General features: G+C 55.5%; 1 protein-coding gene across 2 annotated transcripts in view; it reads left to right on the top strand.

Moving 5' to 3' along the window:
- The window catches only part of LOC116938286 (uncharacterized), a 118,198-nt gene that overhangs the window by 100,289 nt on the left and 7,920 nt on the right, over window positions 1-9,989 (top strand). For both annotated transcript variants that reach the window (XM_076063357.1, XM_076063356.1), the window contains exons 12-14: window positions 527-621; window positions 766-1,992; window positions 8,953-9,299. In XM_076063357.1, the coding sequence (XP_075919472.1) occupies window positions 527-621; window positions 766-1,992; window positions 8,953-9,299 (1,669 nt within the window). The remainder of the gene's footprint in view (window positions 1-526; window positions 622-765; window positions 1,993-8,952; window positions 9,300-9,989) is intronic.

Below are 9,989 nucleotides of genomic sequence, written 5' to 3'. Positions count from 1 at the left end.
GGTGAGTAGGGGGTGAGTAGGTGGTGAGTAGGTGGTGAGTAGGTGGTGAGTAGGTGGTGAGTAGGTGGTGAGTAGGTGGTGAGTAGGTGGTGAGTAGGTGGTGAGTAGGTGGTGAGTAGGTGGTGAGTAGGTGGTGAGTAGGTGGTGAGTTGGTGGTGAGTAGGTGGTGAGTAGGTGGTGAGTAGGTGGTGAGTAGGTGGTGAGTAGGGGGTGAGTAGGTGGTGAGTAGGTGGTGAGTAGGTGGTGAGTAGGTGGTGAGTAGGTGGTGAGTAGGTGGTGAGTAGGTGGTGAGTAGGTGGTGAGTAGGTGGTGAGTAGGTGGTGAGTTGGTGGTGAGTAGGTGGTGAGTAGGTGGTGAGTTGGTGGTGAGTTGTGAATATTCAAGCGCCTCATGCCGGGTAAAGCTGCACAATCACCCCCCTCCTGCCCCTCCCCCTCCTGCCCCTCCCCCTCCTGCCCCTCCCCCTCCTGCCCCTCCCCCTCCCCCTCCCCCTCCCCCTCCCCCCCCCTCCCCCCCCTCCTCCCAGCTCTGCGTTCCTCTTCCACCACGATGTTCCCTCTCTACGCGTCGTGGACCTGGAGTCGTCGCTGAGCTCCTCCCCCCTGGGCCCCTCCCCGCTAGGCTCCTCCCCCCTGGGCCCCTCCCCGCTAGGCTCCTCCCCCCTGGGCCCCTCCCCGCTAGGCCCCTCCCCCCTGGGCCCCTCCCCGCTAGGCTCCTCCCCCCCGCTGGGCTCCTCCCCCCCGCTAGGCTCCTCCCCCCCGCTAGGCCCCTCCCCCCCGCTAGGCTCCTCCCCCCCGCTAGGCTCCTCCCCGTTGTGCCACCCGGCGGCCCTCGCCTACAGCCACATCGGCGGCATCCTCCTCGTTGCCTGCCGCGGGGCAGGGGATCATGGGGAGGGCCCCGGGAATTCTGGGAATTCTGGGGAGGGCCTCGGGAATTCTGGGAATTCTGGGGAGGGCCCCGGGAATTCTGGGAATGTCCTCGGGAATTCTGGGAATTCTGGGGAGGGCCCCGGGAATTCTGGGAATTCTGGGGAGGGCCTCGGGAATTCTGGGAATGTCCTCGGGAATTCTGGGAATTCTGGGGAGGGCCCCGGGAATTCTGGGAATTCTGGGGAGGGCCTCGGGAATTCTGGGAATGTCCTCGGGAATTCTGGGAATTCTGGGGAGGGCCCCGGGAATTCTGGGAATTCCGGGGAGGGCCCCGGGAATTCTGGGAATTCCGGGGAGGGCCCCGGGAATTCTGGGGAGGGCCCCGGGAATTCTGGGAATGTCCTCGGGAATTCTGGGAATTCTGGGGAGGGCCCCGGGAATTCTGGGAATGTCCTCGGGAATTCTGGGAATTCTGGGGAGGGCCCCGGGAATTCTGGGAATTCTGGGGAGGGCCTCGGGAATTCTGGGAATTCCGGTTATGTCCTCGGGAATTCTGGGAATTCTGGTGATGGCCTCGGTAATTCTGGGGGTGTCCTCGGGAATTCCGGGAATTCCGGGGAGGGCCTCGGGAATTCTGGGAATTCTGGGGAGGGCCTCGGGAATTCTGGGGAGGGCCTCGGGAATTCTGGGGAGGGCCTCGGGAATTCCGGGGAGGCCCCCGGGAATTCTGGGAATTCCCGCAAGGTTTCCGGGATTCCCGGCGAGGGCTCCGGCCGGGGCGGCGTTCCGGGAGCGCCGGGAGGAGCGCCGGGAGCGTCGGGAGCACCGGGAGCACCGGGAGGAGCGTCCGGAGCGTCAGGAGGAGCACCGGGAGCACCGGGAGCACCGGGAGCACCGGGAGCACCGGGAGCACCGGGAGCACCGGGAGCGCCGGGAGGAGTGTCTGGAGGAGTGTCTGGAGGAGCGTCAGGAGGAGTGTCTGGAGGAGCGCCGGGAGCGTCGCGTCAGCTGCGGGTGGACGCCGTGACGGGAGCCGTGCTGGGCGGGAACGGGAATGTGACGGGAACGCCGTTCGCATCGCCCGACGGCAGATTCTTCCTGAGCGTGGATAACGCTCGCGGTGAGGAAGTGGCTTGGTCAGTCAGTGAGTGAGTCAGGCAGTGAGTCAGTCAGTGAGTGAGTCAGTCAGTCAGTGAGTCAGTCAGTCAGTGAGTCAGGCAGTGAGTCAGTCAGTGAGTGAGTCAGTCAGTGAGTGAGTCAGTCAGTGAGTGAGTCAGTCAGTGAGTGAGTCAGTCAGTCAGTGAGTCAGGCAGTGAGTCAGTCAGTCAGTGAGTGAGTCAGTCAGTCAGTGAGTCAGTGAGTCAGTGAGTCAGTCAGTGAGTGAGTGAGTCAGTGAGTCAGTCAGTGAGTCAGTCAGTCAGTGAGTCAGTGAGTGAGTCAGTCAGTGAGTCAGTCAGTGAGTCAGTCAGTCAGTCAGTCAGTGAGTCAGTCAGTGAGTCAGTCAGTGAGTGAGTCAGTCAGTCAGTGAGTCGGTCAGTGAGTGAGTGAGTCAGTCAGTGAGTCAGTCAGTAAGTCAGTGAGTCAGTCAGTCAGTCAGTGAGTGAGTCAGTGAGTCAGTCAGTCAGTGAGTCAGTCAGTCAGTGAGTGAGTCAGTGAGTCAGTCAGTCAGTGAGTCAGTCAGTCAGTGAGTGAGTCAGTAAGTCAGTCAGTGAGTCAGTCAGTCAGTGAGTCAGTAAGTGAGTCAGTAAGTCAGTCAGTGAGTGAGTCAGTCAGTGAGTGAGTGAGTCAGTCAGTCAGTCAGTGAGTGAGTCAGTGAGTGAGGCAGTCAGTCAGTGAGTCAGTGAGTGAGTGAGTCAGTCAGTGAGTGAGTCAGTCAGTGAGTCAGTCAGTGAGTGAGTCAGTCAGTGAGTGAGTGAGTCAGTCAGTCAGTGAGTGAGTCAGTGAGTGAGGCAGTCAGTCAGTGAGTGAGTGAGTCAGTCAGTGAGTCAGTCAGTCAGTCAGTCAGTCAGTGAGTCAGTCAGTGAGTGAGTCAGTAAGTCAGTCAGTGAGTCAGTCAGTCAGTGAGTCAGTCAGTGAGTGAGTCAGGCAGTGAGTCAGTCAGTGAGTGAGTCAGTCAGTGAGTCAGTCAGTCAGTGAGTGAGTGAGTCAGTCAGTGAGTCAGTCAGTCAGTCAGTCAGTCAGTGAGTCAGTCAGTGAGTGAGTCAGTAAGTCAGTCAGTGAGTCAGTCAGTCAGTGAGTCAGTCAGTGAGTGAGTCAGTCAGTGAGTCAGTCAGTGAGTCAGTCAGTCAGTGAGTGAGTGAGTCAGTCAGTGAGTGAGTCAGTCAATCAGTGAGTCAGTAAGTCAGTGAGTCAGTCAGTGAGTCAGTCAGTCAGTGAGTCAGTCAGTGAGTGAGTCAGTCAGTCAGTGAGTCAGTCAGTCAGTGAGTGAGTCAGTCAGTCAGTGAGTCAGTGAGTGAGTGAGTCAGTCAGTGAGTGAGTCAGTGAGTCAGTCAGTCAGTGAGTCAGTCAGTCAGTGAGTGAGTCAGTGAGTCAGTCAGTGAGTGAGTCAGTCAGTGAGTGAGTGAGTCAGTCAGTCAGTCAGTGAGTGAGTCAGTGAGTGAGTGAGTGAGTCAGTGAGTCAGTCAGTCAGTGAGTCAGTCAGTGAGTCAGTCAGTGAGTCAGTCAGTCAGTGAGTGAGTGAGTCAGTCAGTGAGTCAGTCAGTCAGTGAGTCAGTCACTGAGTCAGTCAGTGAGTGAGTCAGTGAGTCAGGCAGTGAGTCAGTCAGTCAGTGAGTGAGTGAGTCAGTCAGTCAGTGAGTCAGTCAGTGAGTGAGTCAGTAAGTCAGTCAGTGAGTCAGTCAGTCAGTGAGTCAGTCAGTGAGTCAGTCAGTGAGTGAGTCAGTGAGTGAGTCAGTCACTGAGTCAGTCAGTGAGTGAGTCAGTCAGTGAGTGAGTGAGTCAGTCAGTGAGTGAGTCAGTCAGTGAGTCAGTCAGTGAGTCAGTCAGTGAGTGAGTCAGTCAGTGAGTGAGTCAGTCAGTGAGTGAGTCAGTGAGTCAGTCAGTCAGTGAGTCAGTCAGTCAGTGAGTGAGTCAGTGAGTCAGTCAGTCAGTGAGTCAGTCAGTCAGTGAGTGAGTCAGTAAGTCAGTCAGTGAGTCAGTCAGTCAGTGAGTCAGTAAGTGAGTCAGTAAGTCAGTCAGTGAGTGAGTCAGTCAGTGAGTGAGTGAGTCAGTCAGTCAGTCAGTGAGTGAGTCAGTGAGTGAGGCAGTCAGTCAGTGAGTCAGTGAGTGAGTGAGTCAGTCAGTGAGTGAGTCAGTCAGTGAGTCAGTCAGTGAGTCAGTCAGTCAGTGAGTGAGTGAGTCAGTCAGTGAGTCAGTCAGTCAGTCACTGAGTCAGTCAGTGAGTGAGTCAGTGAGTCAGGCAGTGAGTCAGTCAGTCAGTGAGTCAGTCAGTGAGTCAGTGAGTCAGTCAGTGAGTGAGTCAGTCAGTCAGTGAGTCAGTCAGTCAGTGAGTCAGTCAGTGAGTCAGTGAGTCAGTCAGTCAGTGAGTCAGTCAGTGAGTGAGTCAGTCAGTGAGTGAGTCAGTCAGTGAGTCAGTCAGTGAGTGAGTCAGTCAGTCAGTGAGTCAGTCAGTGAGTGAGTCAGTCAGTCAGTGAGTCAGTCAGTGAGTGAGTCAGTCAGTGAGTGAGTGAGTCAGTCAGTGAGTGAGTCAGTCAGTGAGTCAGTGAGTCAGTCAGTGAGTGAGTCAGTCAGTGAGTCAGTGAGTGAGTCAGTCAGTGAGTGAGTCACTGAGTCAGTGAGTCAGTGAGTGAGTCAGTCAGTAAGTCAGTCAGTCAGTGAGTCAGTAAGTCAGTGAGTCAGTCAGTGAGTCAGTCAGTCAGTGAGTCAGTCAGTGAGTGAGTCAGTCAGTCAGTGAGTCAGTCAGTCAGTGAGTGAGTCAGTCAGTCAGTGAGTCAGTGAGTGAGTGAGTCAGTCAGTGAGTGAGTCAGTGAGTCAGTCAGTCAGTGAGTCAGTCAGTCAGTGAGTGAGTCAGTGAGTCAGTCAGTGAGTGAGTCAGTCAGTGAGTGAGTGAGTCAGTCAGTCAGTCAGTGAGTGAGTCAGTGAGTGAGTGAGTGAGTCAGTGAGTCAGTCAGTCAGTGAGTCAGTCAGTGAGTCAGTCAGTGAGTCAGTCAGTCAGTGAGTGAGTGAGTCAGTCAGTGAGTCAGTCAGTCAGTGAGTCAGTCACTGAGTCAGTCAGTGAGTGAGTCAGTGAGTCAGGCAGTGAGTCAGTCAGTCAGTGAGTGAGTGAGTCAGTCAGTCAGTGAGTCAGTCAGTGAGTGAGTCAGTAAGTCAGTCAGTGAGTCAGTCAGTCAGTGAGTCAGTCAGTGAGTCAGTCAGTGAGTGAGTCAGTGAGTGAGTCAGTCACTGAGTCAGTCAGTGAGTGAGTCAGTCAGTGAGTGAGTGAGTCAGTCAGTGAGTGAGTCAGTCAGTGAGTCAGTCAGTGAGTCAGTCAGTGAGTGAGTCAGTCAGTGAGTGAGTCAGTCAGTGAGTGAGTCAGTGAGTCAGTCAGTCAGTGAGTCAGTCAGTCAGTGAGTGAGTCAGTGAGTCAGTCAGTCAGTGAGTCAGTCAGTCAGTGAGTGAGTCAGTAAGTCAGTCAGTGAGTCAGTCAGTCAGTGAGTCAGTAAGTGAGTCAGTAAGTCAGTCAGTGAGTGAGTCAGTCAGTGAGTGAGTGAGTCAGTCAGTCAGTCAGTGAGTGAGTCAGTGAGTGAGGCAGTCAGTCAGTGAGTCAGTGAGTGAGTGAGTCAGTCAGTGAGTGAGTCAGTCAGTGAGTCAGTCAGTGAGTCAGTCAGTCAGTGAGTGAGTGAGTCAGTCAGTGAGTCAGTCAGTCAGTCACTGAGTCAGTCAGTGAGTGAGTCAGTGAGTCAGGCAGTGAGTCAGTCAGTCAGTGAGTCAGTCAGTGAGTCAGTGAGTCAGTGAGTCAGTCAGTGAGTGAGTCAGTCAGTCAGTGAGTCAGTCAGTCAGTGAGTCAGTCAGTGAGTCAGTGAGTCAGTCAGTCAGTGAGTCAGTCAGTGAGTGAGTCAGTCAGTGAGTGAGTCAGTCAGTGAGTCAGTCAGTGAGTGAGTCAGTCAGTCAGTGAGTCAGTCAGTGAGTGAGTCAGTCAGTCAGTGAGTCAGTCAGTGAGTGAGTCAGTCAGTGAGTGAGTGAGTCAGTCAGTGAGTGAGTCAGTCAGTGAGTCAGTGAGTCAGTCAGTGAGTGAGTCAGTCAGTGAGTCAGTGAGTGAGTCAGTCAGTGAGTGAGTCACTGAGTCAGTGAGTCAGTGAGTGAGTCAGTCAGTAAGTCAGTCAGTCAGTGAGTCAGTCAGTGAGTCAGTCAGTCAGTCAGTGAGTCAGTCAGTGAGTCAGTCACTGAGTCAGTCAGTCAGTCAGTGAGTCAGTCAGTCAGTGAGTCAGTCAGTCAGTCACTGAGTCAGTGAGTGAGTCAGTCAGTAAGTCAGTCAGTCAGTGAGTCAGTCAGTCAGTGAGTGAGTGAGTCAGTCAGTCAGTGAGTGAGTCAGTCACTCAGTCAGGCAGTCAGTCACTCAGTCAGTCAGTCACTGAGTCAGTCACTCAGTCACTCAGTCAGTCAGTCAGTCACTCACTCAGTCACTCAGTCACTCAGTCAGTCACTCAGTCAGTTACTCAGTCAGTCACTCAGTCAGTCAGTCACTCGGTCAGTCATGTCACTCACTCACTCACTCAGTCACTCACTCAGTCACTCAGTCAGTTACTCAGTCACTCAGTCACTCGGTCAGTCAGTCACTCAGTCAGTTACTCAGTCAGTCACTCACTCAGTCACTCAGTCACTCACCCACTCACTCCCCCACTCACTCACCCACTCACTCACCCACTCACTCACTCACCCACTCACCCACTCCCCCCACTCACTCACTCACCCACTCACTCACTCACCCACTCACTCACTCACCCACTCACTCACTCACCCACTCACTCACTCACCCACTCACTCACTCACTCACCCACTCACTCACCCACTCACTCACCCACTCACTCACTCACCCACTCACTCCCCCACTCACTCACTCACCCACTCACCCACTCACTCACCCACTCACTCACTCACCCACCCACTCACTCACTCACTCACCCACCCACTCACTCACCCACTCACTCATTCACCCACCCACCCACTCACTCACTCACCCACTCACTCACCCACTCACTCACCCACTCACTCACCCACTCACTCACTCATCAATTCACTCACCCACTCACTCACCCACTCACTCACTCATCCATTCACTCACCCACTCACTCACTCACCCACACACTCACCCACTCACTCACTCACCCACTCACCCACTCACTCACCCACTCACTCACTCACTCACCCACTCACTCACTCACCCACTCACTCACCCACTCACTCACCCACTCACTCATTCACCCACTCACTCACCCACTCACTCACTCACCCACTCACTCACTCACCCACTCACTCACCAACCCACCCACTCACTCACTCCCCCCACTCACCCACTCACTCACCCACTCACTCACTCACCAACCCACCCACTCACTCACTCCCCCCACTCACTCACCCACTCACTCACCCACCCACTCACTCACTCACTCACCCACCCACCCTCTCACTCACTCACTCACCCACTCACTCACTCACCCACTCACTCACCCACCCACCCACTCACCCACTCCCCCCACTCACTCACTCACTCACCCACTCACTCACTCACCCACCCACTCACTCACTCACCCACTCACTCACTCACCCACCCACTCACTCACTCACTCCCCCACTCACTCACCCACTCACTCATTCACCCACCCACCCACTCACTCACTCACCCACTCACTCACCCACTCACTCACCCACTCACTCATTCACCCACTCACTCACTCCCCCCACTCACTCACCCACTCACTCACTCACTCACCCACTCACTCACCCACTCACTCACTCACCCACCCACCCACTCACTCACCCACTCACTTACCAACCCACCCACTCACTCACTCACTCACCCACTCACTCACTCACTCACCCACCCACTCACTCACTCACTCACCCACTCACTCATTCACCCACTCACTCACCCACTCACCCACTCACTCACTCACTCACCCACTCACTCACTCACCCACTCACTCACCCACTCACTCACCACTCACCCACTCACTCACTCACTCACCCACTCACTCACCCACTCACTCACTCACTCACCCACTCACTCCCCCACTCACTCACTCACCCACTCACCCACTCACTCACCCACTCACTCACTCACCCACCCACTCACTCACTCACTCACCCACCCACTCACTCACCCACTCACTCATTCACCCACCCACCCACTCACTCACTCACCCACTCACTCACCCACTCACTCACCCACTCACTCACCCACTCACTCACTCATCCATTCACTCACCCACTCACTCACCCACTCACTCACTCATCCATTCACTCACCCACTCACTCACTCACCCACACACTCACCCACTCACTCACTCACCCACTCACCCACTCACTCACCCACTCACTCACTCACTCACCCACTCACTCACTCACCCACTCACCCACTCACTCACCCACTCACTCACTCACTCACCCACTCACTCACTCACCCACTCACTCACCCACTCACTCACCCACCCACACACTCACCCACTCACTCACTCACCCACTCACCCACTCACTCACCCACTCACTCACTCACTCACCCACTCACTCACTCACTCACCCACTCACTCACCCACTCACTCACCCACTCACTCATTCACCCACTCACTCACTCCCCCCACTCACTCACCCACTCACTCACTCACTCACTCACCCACTCACTCACTCACTCACCCACTCACCCACTCACTAACCCACTCACTCACTCATTCACCCACTCACTCACCCACTCACCCACTCACTCACTCACCCACTCACTCACTCACCCATTTACTCACTCACCCACCCACTCACTCACTCACCCACCCACCCACTCACTCACTCACCCACTCACTCACTCACCCACCCACTCACTCACTCACGCACTCACTCACCACTCACCCACTCACCCACTCACTCACCCACTCCCCCCACTCTCTCCCCACAGGCCTCATCTGGGTGCAGGTGGTGAGTGATATTGGTGATCTGCGAGTGAGCTTCTCGGTGAGGACAAACCTCCACGTGGGTACCGTGGCTTTCATCCCGGGCGGGGCTGGTGGTGGTGGTGGTGAGGGTGGTGGTGGTGAGGGTGGTGGTGGTGAGGGTGTTGGTGAGGGTGTTGGTGAGCGTGTTGGTGAGCGTGTTGGTGAGCGTGTTGGTGAGCGTGTTGGTGAGCGTGTTGGTGAGCGTGTCAGCTGGCTGGGCTCCGCCCTGCTCACCCCGCTCAGCGTCACCGCTGATTCCCTGCTGCTGGAGCTGAACACCGGCAAAGTGAAAATCATCACGGGAGTGAAGGTGAGGAAGTGGTGAATGGGTGAGTGGGTGAGTGTGTGGGTGGGTGAGTGAGTGGCTCAGTGAGTGAGTGAGTGGCTGAGTGAGTGAGTGGGTGAGTGAGTGGGTGAGTGAGTGAGTGAGTGGCTGAGTGAGTGAGTGGCTGAGTGAATGGCTGAGTGAGTGGCTGAGTGAGTGGCTGAGTGAGTGAGTGTCTGAGTGAGTGAGTGGCTGAGTGGCTGAATGAGTGAGTGGCTGAGTGAGTGAGTGTCTGAGTGAGTGAGTGGCTGAGTGAGTGGCTGAGTGAGTGGGTGAGTGGCTGAGTGAGTGAGTGGCTGAGTGAGTGAGTGGCTGAGTGGCTGAGTGAGTGAGTGGCTGAGTGAGTGAGTGGCTGAGTGAGTGGCTGAGTGAGTGGCTGAGTGAGTGAGTGAGTGAATGAGTGAGTGAGTGGCTGAGTGAGTGGCTGATTGGGTGAGTTGGTGAGTGATTGGCTGAGTGAGTGAGTGTCTGAGTGAGTGAGTGGCTGAGTGGCTGAATGAGTGAGTGGCTGAGTGAGTGAGTGTCTGAGTGAGTGAGTGGCTGAGTGGCTGAATGAGTGAGTGGCTGAGTGAGTGAGTGGCTGAGTGAGTGAGTGGCTGAGTGAGTGGCTGAGTGAGTGGCTGAGTGAGTGAGTGGATGAGTGAATGGCTGAGTGAGTGAGTGGCTGAGTGAGTG

This window comes from Petromyzon marinus, unplaced genomic scaffold (assembly GCF_048934315.1).
Source record: "Petromyzon marinus isolate PM22_M1 ecotype Great Lakes invasive population unplaced genomic scaffold, UKy_Petmar_22M1.pri1.0 PM_Scaffold_103, whole genome shotgun sequence".
NCBI lineage: Eukaryota > Metazoa > Chordata > Hyperoartia > Petromyzontiformes > Petromyzontidae > Petromyzon > Petromyzon marinus.
The sequence above is the reverse complement of the archived record's forward strand: the minus strand, read 5'-3'. Positions and strand labels throughout refer to the sequence as shown.